We start from the raw sequence: 22,365 nt of genomic DNA, 5'->3' as shown, positions 1-22,365 counted from the left end.
CTGACAACTGTTTCCTCTGCACCCTGTCTCCTACTACCTGCCTCGGTCACTTTACTGTCTCTGTGATTGACCTGTCTGCACAGTCCCTCAGCCTGCCCAGTTCCATCCTAAACATTGCCCCGACCTGCCTTACATGAAAACTATCTAACTCTCCTCTTCTTCTCTTTGACTCTCCCAGCTCTCAGACTCTCGATCTAACTATACCTGGGACTGAACCTTAGAGACTGTTTCCTCGATCCCTCCACCTTCTCGTAACTTCTCAGTGTCTCTCTGGCTCACTTACACCCCTACCCAGATAGATGTACGGCTGATCACTTGGACCACACCTCACCAATAGCCACACATTCCGGACATCCCCATCCCTTTATCACACGTGCCTGCAAAGTGCCACTCTAGATCCACAATGCACATTCTTTCCAAAAAGGGAGCTGCTAATAGCTGCTGGGAGAGGGGAGGGAGGAGGGAATTACACAGGCATGTGGAGAGATATCCCTTCAAAGTCATAACTTCCTATTTTGTTAGGTCCTCAATCCTCTGAACAAACGTCTTTCTCTCTCTTACTGCTTCCAACAGCCTATCCAAATCTTCACTACTTTAAGCTCCCACCCAACCTTCAACTTACTCCCAAGCAAACAACGTTTCCTCCAGTTTCTTCACAAAAACAGAAGCTCTCAGATCTGAAATGCCTTAACTTACTGTCCCCCCTAACCTAAGAAGCTGGAACCTCAACCATCATCCTTACCACCTTCCTTTAAATCTCAGAAGCTAGGACTTTTCTCTCTCACTTGAGTTCAATCTCTCCACCTGTACTGCTAATCCTATCCTATACCATCTCCTCTAAAACCTTGCTACTCAAAGTGCGATCCCCACCCAGCAGCAGTGGCATCACCTAGGGCCTTACTCGAAGTGCATAATTTCAGCCCCACCCCACAGCTACCGAAGCAGATTCTCCATTTTAACAGAGCTCCAAGTGATGCACAGTCACACCAAAGTTTGAGAAGCAATGCTCTCGAACTTTGCCTTTGAGCAGCAATCTCTCCCTAAAAAGAACCACGTAAACCATGATCTTGAGCAACGGTCGGCAAGCTTCTCCTGTAAAGGACCAGACTGTAAATATTATAATCACTGCGGCGCAAAAGCAGTCACAGACAATATGCAGACAAATGGGCATGCCTGTGTTCCAATACAACTTAAATTTTATTTATTGGAGTTTCCAATAAAACTCCAATAAAAACTTACAAAAACAGGCAGCAAGCAGGATCTGACCTCCAGACCACAGTTTGCTGATTCCTGACTAGAGTACAGACACTGGGCTGATATAGTACGCAGTAGCAGTTGTTCACCATCTCACCCAAAGCTTTTTATTTTTTAACACCCTTATTGTGGTGTGATTCCTGTAAGCTATGCGTATTTCAATTTTATGAAGTTGATGCGCAATTTGATGAATTTTGATAGATGTATACACCAGTGAGACCACCACCACAATCAAGAGAGCTATCATTTCCATCACTCCCCAAGGTCACCAAAAGCTTTTGAAAGCAGATGAAAAAGAACGATATAAAGAATCAGAACGCACAGGGGTCTAGCCCAGGCCTGGCCACTCGCTGTAGCTATATAATCCTAGACAATTGCTAAGCCTTCCTGAATCGCCATTTCCTCAGTTTTTAAAAGGATAAAAGAATATCTGTCCTTGCCTAGATTCAAGAGCAAATAAGGACATGTGCATGCCAATGTTTTGAAAGGTAAAGTGTTATAGCTGTTAGTTTCTTTTGTGATTGCTTATTTAATGATTCAGGATAAACTAAGAATCTTGAAGAAGTTGCCTACTCCTCCCAGATAAGTGGAGGGTAAATTCAGTTTTTGTGCAAGACCAGTCACATGCTCACAAGCCTCTTAAAAACATGCCAGATGTGCATCTTGGTTAGTTCTGGACAGGCATCATTTTCATTAGGATTTCACTCAGAATAAGACAAACCAATTCCCAAACCAGCATATATTAAACAATAAAGCAGATTGTTCATCAGGATTTGGGGAATTTAAAGGAAAATAGAAGCTTGACAATCCTTGGAAAAGAGCATTTCCAACTGCAGTGCAATCGTGTTCTCAACAGACTCCCAAGACACTGCTAACCCATCGGCGAGGCGCAGTCATGGACTTCTCCTTTCCCCCCAATCACATCTGTTACATTTCTACTTACGTGACTAGGGAACAGCTTAATTTACTAGTGTGCAGATGACTAAATTCTGCTTTCAAATGCCTGAAATTTAGGAAGCAATAGCTCTAGAATGTCTCAAGTCCAAGGATTGCAAGGCTTTGCAACATTCCAATCATTTGTAAAGCCTTCTCCACAAGCATACATAGTAGAGACGCACTGAATACCATCAGTTGCCTGGTCCTTAGGACCTAAAAAGAAGCCATGGTCTTATTCTTCTTTAGAGCCTAAGGAACAATTAAAAAGTGAGAAGATAAGGAGGCTATTGTGCTGGGCTGTGCCTGCCAGCTGTGCTGGTGGGTGCTGAGCCACAGGGAGCAGTCATTCCCAGGCCACCCTGGGAATACTTGGTCTTCCTTTCACAGGACGACACAGAGTTGAACTTGACTCAGAGAAGCACATTACCTGCCCTGATATACACCTGATGACCCTGCTGCTGCTGCTTCTTTTTAATCCGAGAATATTGCCGCTTCAGCGCATTGATATCTGTGGTCATGCGTTCCATCATCATACTGTTAAAAGCTGCATGGTATTCACTTCGGCAGGAATTGATCGCTCCTGGACTCAGCTCCGCAATGTTATTGGACCTCAGACTCTGGTCCCCATTTGGTTCTGTATTCCAGGGCAGAGAGATACAGAGACAGTGTCACTGGAGGAGAACAGAACTAACTGGGAATCGATCACACTGTATAACCTTGTGTTGCATCTTAACCTCCAGGAAATTCTGAGCCACAAAAAAAATGTACACTAGAATTTGCCTAATCCTTGTTTTTATTTGGTCCTGAAAACATTCCTGCATTTTCATATTAGCCTGTGAGTCTGAACCGAGCTGTCTTCACTGTTTGATTTTATTACCACTTTGTGTGTTACATGGACATAAAATCAGCCGTTTCCAGATAAAAATCACTGCCATTTTCTAAAATGTCCTTAGAAAAATGTGACTCCAGAGGTTTAAAGTCAGGGTACAGATTTCCATATGACTGCATGAGGATTTACAAGGGATTAATAGTTTGCAGAGTTTAGTCTGTCATTATAAGCGAGTTTTTAAGTTAAAAATAGCACGACAGTCTGTAAGATTATCGAGACTTAAGATCACGGTGTCAATAGAAATGAATGTGTTTATTCATTTAACAAGCATTTCCTGACTATCCACCATGTGTGTCATATCTGATGTGGCTTCTGCTCCTGTGACACCCACAACTAGATTTGTCCCTTAAATAAAACTGAGATTACATCCAAGAAACAGGAATAAGTACTGTGTGAGAGTACATTCATTCACATGCTGCACAGGTAAAAGGGAAATAAAACACGGCTTTTCTAACATAATGTGTAAAACTGGCCTGGGGACAAGCTTTAAAAACAAAAAAGATTAATGAGGGATTTCAAGTATCCTAACATATGCTGAAAGTGTTATTCAGACAAAGACTGAACACCTGATAAACTTTCTTTTTTTTAACTAAAAATACTTCTCTAAAGAGAGGAAAATTAAAAGGAGACTAGCTAATGTGAACTAAAGTAAAAACAACAAAGAAAGATAATGACAAAACATTGGAGAAAGTGATTATGTCATCCTAGAGCACAGACCTGCCCAGGAAGAATGGGGGGAAATGGAACACAGACGCAGACTACAGAAAGGCAGATGCAAAAATGTTAAGAGTTAAATATACACACTGATCCCATGGCTAGAAACCAAAAGCTGAAATTTAGGCAACAAAAGAGGAAGTGGAAGGCATTACAAAATCAGCAGGACTCTTGCTGAGTTCAGATCTTTAAAAGCCACTTTAAAAGATGACAGGGAGTGCATACCAAGGACATACACTCAAAGGCACGAACGGAACCACTAAGCAGGTTCAAACTCAAAACCAGCTGAGGCTTGGAGAACACACTCAAAACTACCACAACCAAAACAACAACAAAACAAACAAACAGGAGAACAAAAAATAAGTCTTCTAAGCAAGAAGAACAAAACCGAGAAAACAGCCCAATGACACTGAGAAGGAAGTGTAAAGCCAGCAGATGGCAAAGAGACTACAGAGGTGCCTGACATCTTTTATTTCTGTCCTTTTCAGCAAAGAGAATGGGCTTTCAAGTAGGAGAGGTAGAATAAATGTCCTAAAGGAAGAGCTGCCACCCAAGACAGGAAAGAACACTCGTGGGAGAACCACGAAGTGCTTCAAAAGAGTTCATTACATGGATAATGTCCAGACCATGTAAGGGAAAAAAACAAATATAGCATGGTATTCAACTCAGAGGACTGCATTTTAAGAGGGACACTACCAAACTGTGGGACATTTAGGGGAGAATTTACAGAATGTTAAACTTTTTGGAAGGTATATATTTAAGAAATTCTGAAAGCTTTGGGGGACATGACAGCTGTCCTCCTTAGAGACATCCTGCAGAAGAGGGAGTAGACTGACTTGCTCTGCTTTGTTCTGAAGAGAAGAACTATTAACAGAACTGGCAGGACAAGCTTATCTCTTCAAAACTAGAAACCACATGCTAAAGAGAGGAATCTAGTAGAATGTCTTCTGAGATAGTAAGTTTCTGGTCACTGAAATTCAAGTAGAGGCTACCATAATGTTTTAGCTTTAAAGGGTATTTCTATAATGGAAAAGAAGTCAGTCTATAATGAATTCAATTAAATTCAAATAGAACGTTGTAAACATATGCCAGGCTCCATGCTAAGGACCTGAGTGTACAAAGCTGAATCAGATGAGTGCGAGGCAAAACTGATCATAAAGAAAAAGAAATATGTATTATGTACGCAACACATAACAGACAGATCCTGCTGAGTGATTAAGTAACAGAGAAAATGCTTTTAATGAAGACTTTTAACAGTGGTAATCAGTTCAGGAAACAATAGGTATTTATAGGACACAATAATATTTCCCTTGCTCTAGTGAGCCAACACATTGTGATCATCTGAATAGATGCCACCTCTTTACCTTTAACTTGCTTTTGGTATTTCTGCAGTTCAGGTGCCAGGAGCCCACTGAAAGGTCCGAGACACCCCACCACATTAGCAATAGCATCTTCATCATCTGGGTCATTCTCTTCATCACTGTCTCTGACCTTACTGTGTCGTCTTAGAAGACATAAAAGAAGAAAAAGGAATATTCAAAGAAAATAGTGGTATTGTTTTAAAATAAATAACACAGTCACATAATGTAAATGACATATGTATATCATTTAAATGTATATGAAGTCCATCTCCCATTCCTGTCCAACTTCTGCCCTGTCCTTGCCCCACCTAATTTCCACAGGTGGTCATTGTTACTAGTTTCTGATGAATTCTTCAGCTTCTTTATCAGTTAAATACGTAAATATGACTATAAAGCCTTTTTCTCCTCCTCCTTTTCATCAGTATCGGCGTACTGTATGTGAGTACTCTTTCCTGCACCTTGCTTTTACTCACCTAAAATAAAAATCCATATCCACACACAAAACTTCTGCCTCTCCTTTTATTTTTTTTTTAACGGCTGCACTGCATTGTATGTATAATTACTGTATCTATGTATGTATGTACGTAGCCCATTTTGCGGAACCAGGCTGCTAATGATGCACACCTGAGTGATTTTCAATACGCTACTACTATAAACAATGCTGCAATAAATAACCTTATACATACTGTGTTTTGTGTGTGTACAAATACATTTGTGGGATAGTTCAGAAAGGTAGAATTGCTGGGTCAAAGGATATATGCATTAGTAATTGGGGAAGTACTGTCAAATAGCCTGCCCCAGATCCTGGGGTAACGAACCTCTTACCAGCAGAGTGTAGGAGTGTCTGTTCCCCGATAGCCTTAACAGAGTGCACAACAACCTTTTGAATTTTTGTCAGTCTGATGGGTGAAGAAAACAGAAGCTCAATCTCACTTTAAGCTGCATTTCTCTTAGTCCAAGTGATGTTGCCTTTTATGTGAACGACCAATCCTCATCTTTCATAATTTTTCAGTTGGGTGGTCATTTTCTTATTGATTTCTAAGACCTTTATATATGACAGACATCAGTCACAAATATTTTTCCACAAGTATTTTGGGGTCTGCTTATGGAGGTTTTCTTTTGTTCTGTTTTGGTTTTAGTCACGCAGAAAATTATTTTCAAAGTAACTAATTTTTTTCCTTTATTGTCTTTTTTTTTTTTTTGAGTCAGTTATTAAGGCCTTCCCAGTTCCAAAGAACTGAAGATAAGCCTTCTACATTTCCTTCTGCTAATTTTATTATTTCATTTTTTTCCATTTAATTCTTTCACCTATATGGAATTTCTCCTAATGTACGGTGTAAAGTATGACTCTAATTTTCTTTCTTTCCAGATTGGGTTTCACTGGCACAGGACCATTTACTAAGTAGTGTATCTTTTCACTGTTGATTTGATATGCTACACTTTCATATTCTAAATTCCTGTGTATATATATTTGTCAATTTCTGGTCAGCAAAGTATTTTAAATTAACTCATCTGTCTCTTCAGGCACCAGTTCTACACTTTTTACCGAGATTTTTAATATTTGATATTTTTTAATAAGTTGTAGGGTTGCTAAATATCCCTTCAGTTTATGTTCTAATCTCCTCTGGAAAGTACACTTTTAAAAACCTCCCTCTCGAATTTAAATCAAAATCTCTGAGCAAGAGATACTGAGATTTTAAGTTCCAAACTACTTGGAATGTATTTCTGGGGTTTAACAAATAGTAAGCTACAATAACAAATGAAGGTATTAAGTCTTCCATCATGAAACAAACAAGGGGGAGAAAAAAAAAGACCTTACCCAGAAACTGAGGTGGGTTTGACTGTGGCTGGGAATGGTGTAATGTTGTAAGTGTATTTTTCCCTCAATTCTGCCAATTGTGGAAAAGGGAATGGAGCCATAGAATAAACAGTCTGAAAAACAAGAATACAATTGCCAAGTCTGAAACAGTGGCCTTAAACAACTCTCACCAATCCTGTAAAGACATTAAAGGTTTATGATTTGGATGTGAAGAGGAAGATACTGCTTCTTACACAGCAGGTGGAGAGATAACACTTCAGTATCATTTTAGAGAAAGACGAAAGAATATAGATAAAACAACAGTGAGCTCTCAAATCAACCCAGCTGCGTCTAGGGCCCTCCAATTGGTGACCATGGTGGGCAAGTGGGGGCGGTCTGACTTCCTCCTGCTCATTCGACAGATGGGTTAATTCAAAAATTCACAGCTCTCTATTACTTCTCTCACAAAGAACCCATCAGTGCTCTTCATATGTACTGCTTATTTTTCAAAGCTTTGCTTGATGATTTTTATAGACATTAAATGTCAGCCTTCCGGATAAAATTAAGTCAAATTAAGTCTAGGGGACAATCTTGTGATCACCCGCAAGCTTTCTCCAAAGATACCACCTTTTCAAATGTCTGTGAATCAGTTCTGGGTGAAAATTGTTAACTGTTATTTTTAAAGAAAAAAAAGAAAAGAAAAGTGACAGGGTGTTAACAGCACAGGCTGTTAAAAATCTATTAATAAAAATGGGAAAAGCACCTGTATTTCCTCCAGAATGGCAAGATCATATATCATTCCACCAGCAGGAGGGAAAGCATCCTGTTTGTTCTCTTAACTTTGTGAAAATTCAATTGCTCCAAACACATTTCTTCAATCTTTCAGGTTCTTATTCACCAGAAAATGTCTATTAATCACACTAACTCTCTCTCAGTTCTTCCAGGAAGCTGTTCAAATGTCCTGATGACACTTTTCTGGGAAAGTATTTTAAAGTGGTATTTTTCATTTCAGCAGGACCGTTTTTCTGAAGGCTTAGGAGATGTCCAATATTTGCACGGGTAGGAAAAGGAGGGCTCTGAAAGGGGCTTCCTGGCACTGCAGTCTCGCTGCACAGCTCACAGCCACCAGGGCAGTCCACTGCAATTCTGATTCTAAACAGCTTGCACATCGGTCCCCAAACTTCGTGGTATCCACTAATACCTTAGTGTAATATCCCAGGATTACAAACAAGGAAGTGTTGGCTAAAATTCCTTCCCTTCAATTCTCCATTGCTTATTATGCAAAGTTACACAGCTTATAGGGACCACAAAAGTCATCTCTAAGGCATCTCATCTCATACATACTTGATTATAGACAGTCTCCAAGTTACAATGGTTCAACTTAAACGATTTTTCGACTTTACGATGGTGAGAAAGCGATACGCATTGAGGAGAAACCATTCTTCAAATTCTGAACTTGGATCTTTCCCTGGGCTACGACATCCCGTAGGTCCTCTCTCATGACCCCGGGCAGGGGCAGCAGCCGCAGCTCCCAGGCAGCCACGTGAGCACCAAGGTAAGTAACGCATACATTTACAACCATCCTGTACCCAGACAACCGTTCTGTTTTTCATTTGCAGTATTCGATAAACTACATGAGATCGTCAACATGTCATTACAAAATAGGCTGTGTGTTAGGTGGTTCTGCTCAACTGTAGGCTAACGTAAGTGTCCTGAGTATGTTTAAGGCAGGTGAGGCTGAGCTGTGATGTCTGGTAGGTTGGGTGTATTAAATGCATTTTTCAACTTACGATGGGTTTATCGGGATGTTACCCCATCGTAAGCCCAGGAAGATCTGTGTACCCAAAAGGCTGAGAAGCAGTACAAATTTACTAACAGTGAACTGTTATCTTAAGTAACCTATAATGAAAAAGCATATGAAAACAAATATATGTATGTATGACTGAAACTTTAAGCTGTACACCAGAAACCGACACAACATTGTAAAATGACTATACTTCAATAAAATAAATAAATTAAATAAAATGGGGGAAAAAACATTAAAAAAAGAAAAGAGAGAAAGGGAAGTACATCTTGCCCCAGTGTAAATGGTCTGGGCTCTCACCAAGCTTCTTCAAGGGCCACTCAGCTAAAGACATTGGACCAAAAAGAACACTGGCTCCACTGAGCTTTTGTTTTCTACTTCTGATCTTCCCTTCCCCATCGTTTACTCTTGGTTAGTCCTTCAGAGAATAAATCAGTGTTCCTGAAACAAACGTGCTTATAGTACTTCACATATATTCACTCCCTTGTTTAAAGGTCTCACATGTCGCCAGGCACGTTCATCCCATGAAGGTACAACGCACACCACCACATCACCACAGTCCTCAGGGTACCTGAGAAGCTCTCTGTTTTCAACTGTGAATCGGAGATTTACAACAGATTCCAAGAAAGCAATTTTACTCATCACCTTAGAGCCCAAGTATAGTACACAAATAGAATCTTAGGGTTAGAAAGGAATTTAACCATGATTTAGTTCAACCTCCCTCCCTCCCAAGCAGGAGTTCCCCTAGAGCATCTCCTATAGATGGTCATAAAGGTACTGCTTAGACACATCCAGTTGCAGGCGAACACAATTTTGCAAGGCAGACAGTTTTCACCCTTGACAGCACTAATTAATCCAACAGTATCCTTCTATTGCCCAAGCATCCACATTCATGTAATTTCCACTCCATCACTGATAGGAAAAAGGGAACACCTCCCGGCATGGGACCACTTTGGATTGGGTTTTTCCAAACACCTAAAACCCATCTAGCAATTGCATCTAACTCGCTTTTCTCTATGTTGCCCTCAAAGAATTCATGAGAGACGTTGTCAAAAGACTTACTGAAATCCATATACACTATTTCATTGGCATTCTCCCAATCTTTTTTACTCACACTATCATTTTTTTAAAAATGGCCACTGCTAATAAAAGACTGTATGATTTATAGGGAGAAAAATATCCTGTAGATTATTTTGCATATGGCACCTAGAACTGAAAGAAATGGGGAAGACCAAACAGGGAGAATCTTTTCAGCTCAAAACTAAACTAAAACTAAAGACCTTACATGCAGCCTGCGTTTTTCATTTGGAAGTATTTCAGGTTTGCTGACAGATTTAAGGTCTACTGTGATTGGATCAGAGCCACTGAATTAATTTGTTTAAAGAGTGAATACAGAAAAGAGAGTGGCTCGAAATGACATTCAGCATCTCTCTCCTTAATACTCTACAATGTCAAGGAAAACCAACAAGTCTATTTACTACCCAAGCTACCAACACACACTTAAATAGACATTTACACTTAGGCAGTGCTGGAAAGGAATTACATTTCTCTTTTTCATTATTGACATGCTTTACAAGAAACATGAAAACAGAAGTTGTACCAAATTAGGCTCAGTTCATCTTCACCAGATGTTTTCCTCGGCAGGAGAAAAGCTTCTAGAATGCAATCTAATCAGTCAAGCCACAGCCTAGATGTTTCCTTCTAGGGTTCTCTGAAAGCAGAGTAAAGGAGGGGTTCTCTTTTCTCCTCATCCCAAAGATAGGAGATTCCTAGAGGACAAAGATGGCGTATCTCAACACACCTATCATTCATTCTGGCAGTATTTAAAGTTTAGCCGAGATAAAATGTTGCTCATTCTTCTAAAGGGGATTTCAGCTTTTAGAAGGACATGTTTTGAGTTAGGTGGAAGCCCTGTTTTGGGTGGTGAGGACAAGCACGAGGCCAGGCATCGAGCCTGCATCCCAGTTCTGGGTCTGCCACTAGTCAACCTAAGAATCTGGCAAGATGCTCACTCTCCTCGTCTTAGTTTCCTCTCTGTAAAGTGACAGAATCAGGTGAGTGGGTCTTTAAGCTTCTTTCAAACCAGCATTTCTCTAAGTGGTATCTCAAAGCCACTTGCATCAGAACCACCCATGGGCCAAATATCTGTCCTTTAATAGGCATTCCCCTCCAAGAGAGAGAACGAGGGATGAAGCAACAGCCCAGGATCTGTGAGAGGAGCTGCAATCTGAGCACAGAAGTCAGGGTCAGATAGAGCACCTTCCTCCTCTGAGCCAGACAGGAAGGACGGAAGAAGAGATGAGAAGGCAAAGAACAGTTGGAAGCCAGAGGAGGTGGCTGGTCTTCACAAAGAATTGGGGAGCTGTCTGCTAAAAGCCAAGGATTCCGAGCAGGAGCTGCAGGTGCCAGGAAATGAACAAAGGAGTGGAACCTCTTCATGGCTCAAGCCCTAAATCAGGGCCTGAATCTTTGTTTTCTGACCTGTTGACTGGGCCCCAGCACCCAAAAATGACCTCAGGCACGGAACCCAACATGAAAGTTGGAACCAAGAAAAAGGAGAGAGAAACCATGGAGAAGGAAAGAACTCGGGCCCAACGTCAACCTTGGACAAGACTCACTGTTGGCCAGTGGGCGGGAGGAAGGAAGAACCAGGAAGAGAAGCAGCAGTTGGAAGCATGGAGGGGTGTGGGGAGACTGAGAAAAAAATCATGATATAGAACCTAACAGAAGAGAGACTGGTAACGAAGCTGCTATCTCTTCCATACTCACTGCCAGTGTTAATGACTTGGCAAATACCACGTTGAGCTACAGTAACATGCCACAAAATAACCACACACTTCACGTCTTCTATTTTGAAATTTATGATTCATATGTAATAACATGAGTTGAAGATGTGGGCAAAACAAATAAACCGAAATGCTGATTAGGAACATCTCCTTTTTATCCTCAATAATCCCTTCCCAGAAATAATCATTTCACGTCACACATCCCCGAATCAATTCAGAATAAGTACCTGGTGATTTGGTGGTGAGTAGGGAAGTGTTCTGGCGCTTTTTTTTGTTTGGTTTGGTTTGGTTTGGGATTGTACTTTATGATTTTTAAGCAACACAGTTGGAATGAAAGCCATAACGCATACCCATTATTCATTTCTTCCTTCCTCTTGTGACATTGTTAGATTCTTATCAGATTATACATAGAATGTTGGCCACTTGAAAAAATTAATCTGAGGCCTGGCTGGGCAAATACCTTTCCCAAGACCGCTACCCTGGCACTGCTGGTTCCCATGGTACCAGGGTCCCCTGAGCCAAGGCAGGGTGCATTGCCCGCTCACCTGCATGAGTTCATGGCTTTCCAGAAGGTCATTCTCCAGCATCTCCTGGGTCAGGCGGCCCATGGTGCTATAGAATTCATCTGCTGTTTCACAACATTCTATCTGCCTAGATCAAGAGAGGACAGAAAGAGGAATTGTTTAGGACACCCATGCTGTCTATCAGGCACATGCTGCAGGCACAACACAATGTGTTGTCTCTTGCCATCAAATCGATCAAGTCTGCAACCCACAGAAATCAAAATCCTAGCATCCACTCACAGTACAGCCTGTTGTAGGCAGAGAAGAGATTTAAAAAATATGAAGGGCAACATACAGGTGCCTATTACAGAGTGAGTTCCCATCTTTACCATACTGCCCCCCGCAGACTCACAGCCCCACCTGTGGCATCTTTCTTGTTTCCACGTGACACATTCTACACATCAGAACACCCATCACTGATGAAAATAATAACCAGGAAATTGGGTACCCAAGAACAATAATCCCCTGGAGAATCTGTTACTCTTGATCTGCAAACCGTGGTATCACTGAGAGACTGAAACCAAACTGCAGCAGAAGTGAAAGAGGAAAAATACAAGAACTGTATCTGCTTGTTTCATCAGTCCACGGGATATTTCACAGGTAGTTTTTTCAGCCCTTCTTAGGGCACTGTTGCTAGCTGGAGATTACACCCTGTTTCTTACAATTTGATTCGACGTGTAAATAAAGAAACTGTCTCCCACCACTCTGTGAGACAGGTGAGACTTTAATCCTCCTTCTAGAGGGTGGCAAAAAAGGAATAATTCAAAGCAAAGAGCAGTGTATTTGTTGTATCTATTGTGACTTTTTTTGTATAGAAGGGTGACTGTCCACCAGTCACAAGACACAATTTCTGGGACACGCTAATGTTGGGGGATTTGCACAGGGCCATTCAGAAACATATGATGATGGGGAAACTTCAGGCTCTGGAGTGCTGTTCAAATTCCACTGCCACAATTATGCAAATAAATAAATGACATCAACTGCTGAAGTATTATTGCAGAAATATGGAGTAGCATGTGGGCATAAATGAAACAGTGGTTAAGTTTAATCCTAGGGGGCAGGGAGTGGGTGAAGAAGAGAAATAATGCTTGAGGTGAGTTTTTAGATATTCTCCAGGTTGACCAGGAAGAAAAAGCATTCCAAAGACATGGATGCAGGAGACAGCAGGCCCTCCCCAGGGAAGTGGATGTAGGTCCACACGACCAGAGCAGGGGGGCTGCGCGGCCGAGGAGCTGGAGAGAGCTGAAGGTAGAGGGGTGCAGAGAGCAGGTCACAAAGGCCTCGCCTGCCAGCTGAGCGCCCTCAGGACAAGAGTTGCTGGAAGGCCTTTGACAGGGAGCGTGGGGATGGACATGCGCTTGGCAAGGTCGCCCCGGAGGTGGCATGGCCAGCGTGGGGTACCATGGGGAGGCCAGTGCCAGGCATGAGGGAGGGAGCTGAGGCAGTCGGGTCAGAGTAGAAAGGACACGTGAAAGAGATGCCAGAGCAGCTGAGCTGAGGGTCTCCGGCTGACATTTCCAAGAGCACCCTTGGTCTGAGCAAAAGGAAGAAACTCCACGTTGCAGAAGCAAGATGAAGGGAGAGGTCCCGTGATGAACCATACACAAGACACGTACATTCCTCAGGTGCTTATAACCTGGAGATCACCTGTATTTGGTTTATGGTTTTTCCAGTGGAAAGTTTGTAGGGAAGATTAGAGACATGGAGTCAGAAAGATCCAGGATTGGGTCCCAGCTCTGTTCCTCATGAGCTGTGGGACCTTGAACTAGTCAGTTAGCTTTCCTGGGGTAGTCTTTTCACTTGAAGAGACAGGGAGAATAATCCTACCTACTTCACAGGGCTGGGGGAGAATCGAATGGGATGTGTTTAAACTTCCTAACATGATAACGGCACTGCGGGCACTTGAAGTTGTATGTTGGCTGCCTGGCCTCCCACTTAAGAAGCTGCATACTCAAAACAGGTAGAATTATAATGAGCAAGGACTAGGACACATTTAAAATTCTACCAGCCTGATTCACAGATCCCCTGAACTTCATAAACAGTAGGCATTTATAATCAGTAGATGCATATTTTTAAAAGCACAGATTATAGAGCCAGGGTTCCTGGGTTCAAACTCAGGCCTTTCCACTTACTAACTGGGTGATTTGGGGCTTAACTTACTTCTCTGTGCCTCAGTGCCAGCCTCTGTAAAATGGGGATGATAACTGAACCTACCTCATAGGATGTCAGTAAGGACTAAATGAGTTAATTTTACATCTAGAGTGCTTGGAACAATGCCTATCCATTGCAAACACTCAATGAATATTGGATTGGAAATACATGTCTGCAGAAGGAGGCAGCTACTGGAAGAAAGTAAACAGATAGTAAATTAGCACAACAAATCCCCCACAGATGAAGGTATTTGCCTAACTGAAAAGCAATGTACAATAAAACAAAGGCAAAAGAGGCCGATAGCTATGTGATATTTTAAAATATTTCCACACAACAATAATTTTTTTAAATCCCTGAATTGACAGTTGATGGATTTTCTTACAAAAAGTAAAAAATGCTGCAAGTCTCCCAGGAAACAACTTATCATAAATAAAAAGGCTACTTAAAAGGTTTCTGAAACAAAACTCTGGGAGTGATTAACAAGTTTTCCGACATGTTGCCTTTGGGTTCCCACTTAAGTCATTTATAGCTTTAGGAAGGAAACATTAAAAACTCTGCATCTTCAGCTCACTACCACAGTTTCATCCTGATGTCTCTTCCATTATCCAAAAGGTAGAATTTTAATGTAATAGTCATAATATATTAGGATGAGTGAAAATACCCTAGTTTTTTCGGCTCTGCTACTAGTCAAGAGTATAAGTAAAATCTGTTTGGTAGTAATGGATTTCAACATAGAATTAACTCTTGGACGGAGAGGGTAGAGCTCAGTGGTAGACTGTGTGCTTAGCATGCACAAGGTCCTGGGTTCAATCCCCAGTACCTCCATTAAATAGATAAACCTAATTATCTACTCCCTCCAAAAAAAAATCAACCACACACAAACATAGAATTAACTCTTGATGAAAGGAAAGACGTTCCATGTGTTCTACTACTGACCAGGTACCAAGCATCATGCTAGATACCCTTATACATATTATCTCATTTAATTTTATCACAGCCCTGAAAAGCAGAACAAAATAAATTATAAAGATTCAATCATAAACCAGATTGCAACCCTAACCAACAAACCCACCTAGTCCTCTCCAGATCTGCCAGTTCCTCTTCCATCTAAGTCCCTCTCCTTCTCCCCAAGCAGTGTCAGGAAAGATGCCAACACAGTGGACCAGCCAGGACACCACACAGGAGGAGACCTACAGGTCTGAAACAGCCCGCTCCCTTCTCCAAAATAGATCCCACCTGCCCCACATCCATGAAAAGCGGCTGAGAGTTCAGAAGGGCTGAAGCAACTGCCTGAACTTCACAACTTCCTCTTTTTTCTCACACTTAAATAAGGATGCTTTCCTCTTTAGAGCACAAAAATGGCATGAGGCCCTCAACACCACAGAACAGAACAGGAGGGGGAAATCACTTACTCTCCCAGTTTTGCCCAGATAGCCAGTGACACCCTGAGGATGATTTCCGAACCTTCAAAGAAGACTGAATCCCAAATCTTTAAAACTGTATGGTTAGGGAGGCACGTAGCGAAGAGAGTCAGGAACCACTGCATCGTGAATACATTCGTAAGCGGGGGCTCATATCCACCTGAAATAAAACAAACACTGCATTTCTCCAGCACTGATGATTTGAAAGATAGGAAAACACCCTCTTTCAGTCTTCCATGTCCACCCAAACAGGCTACACCTTCTGACTGACTTCTGTACATCTCTAAATTCTGGTTCTTTCTTCCTTTCTCCTTCTTCTTCTGGAAGACCATAGGTGTGTCTAGCAAAAATCTCAGTAATATAAACTTCACAAATCCTTTATGGTATTTCAGAAACCTTAACCTAAAACTAAATTTGGCTCTAGCTGAAATTTGGGGTGCTGAAAATTAAGGAGAATGTTTTCCTTACCAAAAACAGGATAAAAAGAAAGATTTTAGCCTCTCAAAAGCAAAAGCCAATTTTCAAAACCTATTAAAGTCTACTTTTATTCCAATCTTGCCGTAAAAAATAAAATCACTCTTCAGCAATTACTTGTCCACTTCTTAATTTATACATAGTGCTCAGACTACAATGGAATTACATCAGAAATCAGCAACAGAAAGAAAGCTGGAAAATTCCAAACTATTTGGAGATCAAGAGAAATGAAATTTTAAAATATTTTTAACTGAACTATACCCAGTTTTAAAGATCTGGGATCCAGCTCACTTTGAAGTTTCTGAATTCACTTAAACAACAACAACAACAACAAAAAAAAAAACCAGAATCTCCTCCCACTTCCTATGATCGCAGAAGCATATATTTTAATTTAATATAAAAATTTAGATATTTGGACTAAGCTTCCCTCCAAATTACAGTCAGAAGGTGCATTTCCCAAGGAAAAACAAAAAGAGATCCGTTCTCCCGCCCTCATTTGCTTCCTTCTTACCTATGAACAAAGGAATATTGTTGTTCAGAGACTAGACCCTGAGGTCACCACTTAGGCAAGTTCAGGGTGTTTGGGGGAAATGCGGAGCCCAGCACAGTGTGTCTGACACTGGGACAGGCAAGTTTGGTCTCTTTGGAAGCTTTATGAAACCCCTACTGGTGCACAATTATATTGCATGGCCAAATTAAATAAGATTATTCAAATGATTTAAAAGGAAATGCTTAGAGACACTCAGGTGTCACTAAAATTTCTAGTGTATTTTAATCACAGACTAGGACCTCACATTCCTGTCATATTTTCTCAGATTTGAATGCATGGGTAAGGAAACATAGCAAACTTCCGACTATTCTATTTCTGGTCTCCTAAGCACAGCCAGGGAAGTATAAGCAGTGGGTATAATGACAGCTACGAGCTCGGGTCCTCGGGAAAGCTGGATGCTGCCCGCCCGATGATGGAGACAGAGCTAGGTGCAGAGCCGTCTCCATCGCCGCCCCACTCAACCCAGGCCCTTCCCTCAGGGCTCAGATTCTACCTGGTGGTCCAGAGGAGCCCTTCGCCAGCAAGAACTGGCCCACGCATCTCAAGTAAATTTAAATACCTTTCACGTGAATGAACAAAAGGGGCATTAAACACCTCAGTCCTGCTTTTACGTGCTGTAACTTTATGAAATTACATACTCCACTCTCCATAACCTCAGTGGTTCAGGCGAAACCACCGTTTGTGCTAAATTGTACCTGTAGCTCAGTTTTAAAGAACTCCTATAGTTTTGGTGCCAACTTAGGGCAGCTTAACTAGATGGCAAGACATGGATACCATTCTTCACCTAGAGTACAACATATAGTTGTTGATCTGGTAAAGCATTAGGTTGTCAACTGACTTCTAGTTAAGTTCAACATGTGACCCTATGTTTTTTGTTTTTAGTTCTGTTTTGGTTCTCTAGAAATCAGTTTCACCGCACCAAACCCTCACCAACAGAACTATCTGAAAACATGTATTTCCAGTCAAGGCTCAGGCTCACACGTACAGTGGGGTCAGAGAAGTAAACTGCTTTCAAAGGTGAAACAATATGGAGCCCTCACTACCTCCACTCTCCTTGTTTGCCGTTTTCTGAAGAGTATCCAGGTGCTGAGACAATTCAGGGAGCTTCAGTCTCAACAGGTCTCGGAAGACAGCCATATCCACAGACAGCGCCCGGAGACTGTTGGCAAAATAGCTTTCAGGAAGTACCTTATCGATAAGGTAAATCATAATCTGAAGAAAAAGATAAAGAACAAGACTGCTTCATAAAAACCAGTATCCTGACATGTCCTCGATAGAGGGAACGTGTCCAAGTAGGCAAAATGCAATTTAGCCAAAGTGCGCTATCCTTCACGTGTGTCGGCACCAACCGTTCTGGATTCTCAAGGCTCCTCTCTACCCCATGGGAGGAGCGGCAGCATAACTGTCTAAGTCACTGAGACCCGAAATCTGCCGCTGTCTCCAATTTCTAGACGGGCCACTAGACCTGAGGTCCTCCCGCACGGTTCTGCTGGGTCACTGCTCTGACGGCACACCCCTCAGCCTCACTCCGAGAAGCAGTGGAGCGCCTGCCACCTCAGCAGCCAGCAGGAACGTCAACACGGGCTCCCGGACGTCAGCACAGTTTTACAACCTTAATCTGAAAACCGGGAGCCGGCCCATTATGAAACACCCCGATGGCCGCCGGTCTCAAGATTCACTGACCATCAACCTGGGGCATTCGGACAGCTGCTACTGGTGTCTTGTCCACTTTCCTCTCCTGGGAGAGTGCGACAAGGTGTTGTTTGAGCAGATGGTACTTTTAAAACCTGGATTTCTTTTGCGAGATTGTCTCACAAGTTCTCCAAGTGACTATTTTCATTCTGACTTTTCTATTTGTGGTATTTTTTCTAAGATGTCAAAAACCATGAGAATGATCCAGCAAAACACGTCTGGGCTCTATATGTCAGTCTCTGGTCCTTTCCTTATCGGCTTGCGTGCTCTGCTTATGCTCTCCTCCCTAGAAGGCCCGCTCACTCCCCAGTGCACAGGAAAAGCAAAATTAAGAACAAAATCATAGCTGGCCCTATAAGTTGGTGAAGACATGGCTGTCTCGTATTTTGACTTTCAGCATATCACAAAATACTATTTTCCCCCAAAATTCCCTCTCATATCTGCCAAGGGACCATTTTCCCCTCATCCTGAGCTTGTAATTCCTACTTTGAGGATCATAGTTTTGACAAAGTCGATAAGGGTGGGGACCCACTCTCAAGAAGGCCCCCCAGAGACCTTTGTTACAGGACTGAACAGGCCCAGGGAGCCACCTTAGCCTTCTCATGTGGGGATGAATTTACCAGGTAAATGTACCATCACCCTGGAGATAAGAGCTTAGCAATAAAAGGAGCATATTCAACCTGCGTGGAGGGAGGAAGTCCCGGAGAGACCAGGCCAGCTGAGGGGGAGAGCAGGTGTTCAGCACAACAGAGGGCCCTGGAAGGGACCTTGCACTCTACGGGTAAGGAGAAGAGGGAGTCATGGGATCACGAAGGCAACATTTAAAGGCAGCAGTCTCTTACTGCACTTTCCTCTAGAATAAGCTACACAGTACTGAGAAAGATGCTTAGGTTTTTCTAACGAGATTACCATCCCCCCAAATTACATGAAAACAAGAAAAAAATCCAATTATCACCGTAATTCTTGTGACACAGTGAAATTCTCTCTCCAAAAGCATCTCAAAGTCTGACGTAAGACGTAAGAGCCAGTTATGTCTATGTCAGCTACGTCACTCCACCTACTGCTGTATTTCCAAGACCAAACATTAGATCTTAAAAAAAAACAAAACAGGATATATAATGGCAATAGAACAGTCTCTTCAACAAATGGTGCTGAAACAACCATATACCCTCCACAAAAAGTAACTCAAAAGAGGTCATAGACCTAAATGTAAAAATGCAATACAATAAAACTCCTAGAAGATATCACAGCTTAGATGGTGACCTTGGGCGTGGGAATAACTTTGTAGATACAATACTTAAGGCACAATCCAGGAAAGAAAGACTTGGTAGGCTAGACTTCATTAAAATTAAAAACTGCTTTGTGAAAGACACTATCAAGAGAATAGAAGACAAGCCACAGACCGGGAGAAAATATTTGAAAAGACACATCTGATAAAGGACTAGCGCCCAAAATGTACAGAGAACTCTTAAAACTCAAATAAGAAAACAAGGAGGGGAGGGTATAGCTCAAGTGGTAGAGCACATGCTTAGCATGCACGAGCTCCTGAGTTCAATCCTCAGTCCCTTCTCTAAAAATAAATAAATAAACCTAATTACTCATCCCCCCAAAAAGTTTAAAAAAAAAACAAAAAACACACACACAATAAGAAAACAAACAACCTGATTAACAAAGACCAAAGACCTTAACAGATACCACACCAAAGAAAATATACAGACGGCAAATTAGCTATGAAAAGATGCTCCACGTCATAGTCATCAGAGAAATTCAAATTAAAACAGCAATGAGATACCACCACACACTTACTACAATGGCCAAACTCTGGAATGCTGACATCACCAAATGCTGGCAAGGATGTGGAGCAATAAGAACTCTCAGATTTTGCTGGGAGGAATGCAAAACAGTATGGTCACTCTGGAAGACAATTTGCCTTTTTTCTGTTTTGTTTTTTACAAAACTAAATACACTCTTACCATAGAATCCAGCAACTGGACTCCTTGGTATTTGGCCAAAGGAGTCGGAAACTTACATGCACACAAAAACCTGCACGTGCATTTTTAAAGAAACCAATATACCCTCAGTAGGTCCAGACAATGCACTATTGTTCATCACTAAAAAGAATTAAATTATCAAGCCATGAAGAGACATGGAGACACCTTAAATGCATGTTACTAAGTGAAAGAAGTCAATCTGAAAAGGCTACATGCTGTATGAATCCAACCATATGACATTCTGGGAAAGGCAAAACTATGAAAGTAGTAAAAACATCAGTGGTTGAGGGGGTGATGAATAAGTAGAGAACAGAGGATTTTTAGGGCTATAAAAATACACTGTGTAATATTATAATGATGACTATATGTCATTATATATTCGTTCAAGCCCATAGAATGTACAACACCAAGAGTGAACCCTAGTGTAAACTATGGACTTTAGGTAATTACTGAGGTGTCAATGCAGGTTCATTGATTTTAACAAAGGTACCACTATGGTGAATGATGTTGATAATGAAGGAGACTGTCTGGGGTGGGCGGCGGGGGCGGGTATTGGAAAAATGTCTGTACCTTCCTCTCAGTTTTGCTGTGAACCTAAAACTGCTCTTAAAAAGTAAAGTATTTTTAAACATAATGGGGAAGCTTCAAATTTTAACAGTTTACAACAAAAGTTACTAAGAAAAAACAGTAAATGCAAAAAAGCAGGGAAAATGGTTTACCCATTTCTGATAAACCATTTGTTTCCCTAATAATTACAACTTGCAGAGGCCAAAATAGCTGCTGGAAAAACACTGACACCCAATACTTTCCTTTGCAACAGAAGTGTCTTCATGGACCCAACCTTCCTCTGCATATTAAATGTCTAACCACAAGATTGCTAAATAATGATGGTATCATTTCATCCCACAGAGTTCATTTTCTTAGAGGCAGAAATATAAATATTCAGTTTTTCTGCTCTGTCTAATCCATCTTTTTATGTGAATGTTTAGTTTCTCAAGTATCACTGAGACTTCATGACTTGACGGGCATGTATCTTCCCTTCCCCAAACCTCTCTACCCGACTCCCTCACCTGAAATGTTTATTCCAACTTTTCAAGTGAGTAAACAAAATTCCTTCTTAATAAAATACGTTTTAAGCTCATGTGTTTGATTTGTCACTGCCTACCCCCTCTGCCCCTGCCTATTTGATGAACAAGTGGCTTCAAAGCTGTTTCCTTAAATACATGAATGGGGAAAAGTGAGAGGGTGAATATAGATTTAGATCATGTCAGGCTGGATTGATAATTAATTCCACCATGATGTGTATAAAACCAGTAGGAAAATTTGTTTCTTTTTCCATATGACATTAGTGAGTGATTAAGAATATCACTAAGGTATTTGCCACAATCAAATACAGAATTGGGGGTTGGGGGGTCTTGCATACAAGGATTAAGTATTGATTTCACTCATCACAAAGCATTGTAGTAATCAACAGCAGTTCCAGGGTTCAGATATGAATTAGTAACCCCATAGTATCTCCAGCAAATGAAGAGTGGCCATCCTCTGCATCTGACATGCTTCATTTTTCATAAAGACTGCTTGTGGTGACTCACTGAGTCACATTCAGACCTCTAAGTTTAAATTCATAGTGTCCCACCTCAAAGTGTTTCCAGAATTTCTTTTTTCACTAGTAAAGACCCCATACATCAAAGATTAAAGGATTATAAATATAATTCACTTCCATAACATTTCTCCATGCATTCCCTTCCATCATAGACATTCACTCTCAGCCTACCTCCCCCATACCTCACCCCAGATATCAACTAGTAAAGCAACCTATTAAGAAGATCCAACCAGGTGGGAAGGGTACAGCTCAGTGGTAGAGTGCTTGCTTAGCATGCACAAAGTCCTGGGTTCAATCCCCAGTACCTCCATTAAGAAATAAATAAATAAACCTAATTACATCCCCACCACCAAAAAAAACCAAAAACAATTTTTTTGA

The 22,365-nt window shown here is 41.4% G+C and overlaps 1 protein-coding gene across 4 annotated transcripts in view; it reads right to left on the bottom strand.

Annotated features, from left to right (window-relative positions):
- The window catches only part of TBC1D30 (TBC1 domain family member 30), a 73,543-nt gene that overhangs the window by 4,458 nt on the left and 46,720 nt on the right, over positions 1 to 22,365 (bottom strand). For all 4 annotated transcript variants that reach the window (XM_074375076.1, XM_074375075.1, XM_074375077.1 and 1 more), the window contains 6 exons: positions 17,745 to 17,913; positions 15,669 to 15,837; positions 12,088 to 12,193; positions 6,974 to 7,086; positions 5,158 to 5,297; positions 2,618 to 2,824 (listed from right to left, as the gene is read on the bottom strand). In XM_074375076.1, the coding sequence (XP_074231177.1) occupies positions 2,618 to 2,824; positions 5,158 to 5,297; positions 6,974 to 7,086; positions 12,088 to 12,193; positions 15,669 to 15,837; positions 17,745 to 17,913 (904 nt within the window). The remainder of the gene's footprint in view (positions 1 to 2,617; positions 2,825 to 5,157; positions 5,298 to 6,973; positions 7,087 to 12,087; positions 12,194 to 15,668; positions 15,838 to 17,744; positions 17,914 to 22,365) is intronic.

This window comes from Camelus bactrianus, chromosome 12, assembly GCF_048773025.1.
Source record: "Camelus bactrianus isolate YW-2024 breed Bactrian camel chromosome 12, ASM4877302v1, whole genome shotgun sequence".
In the NCBI taxonomy this organism is placed as follows: Eukaryota; Metazoa; Chordata; class Mammalia; order Artiodactyla; family Camelidae; genus Camelus; species Camelus bactrianus.
The sequence above is the reverse complement of the archived record's forward strand: the minus strand, read 5'-3'. Positions and strand labels throughout refer to the sequence as shown.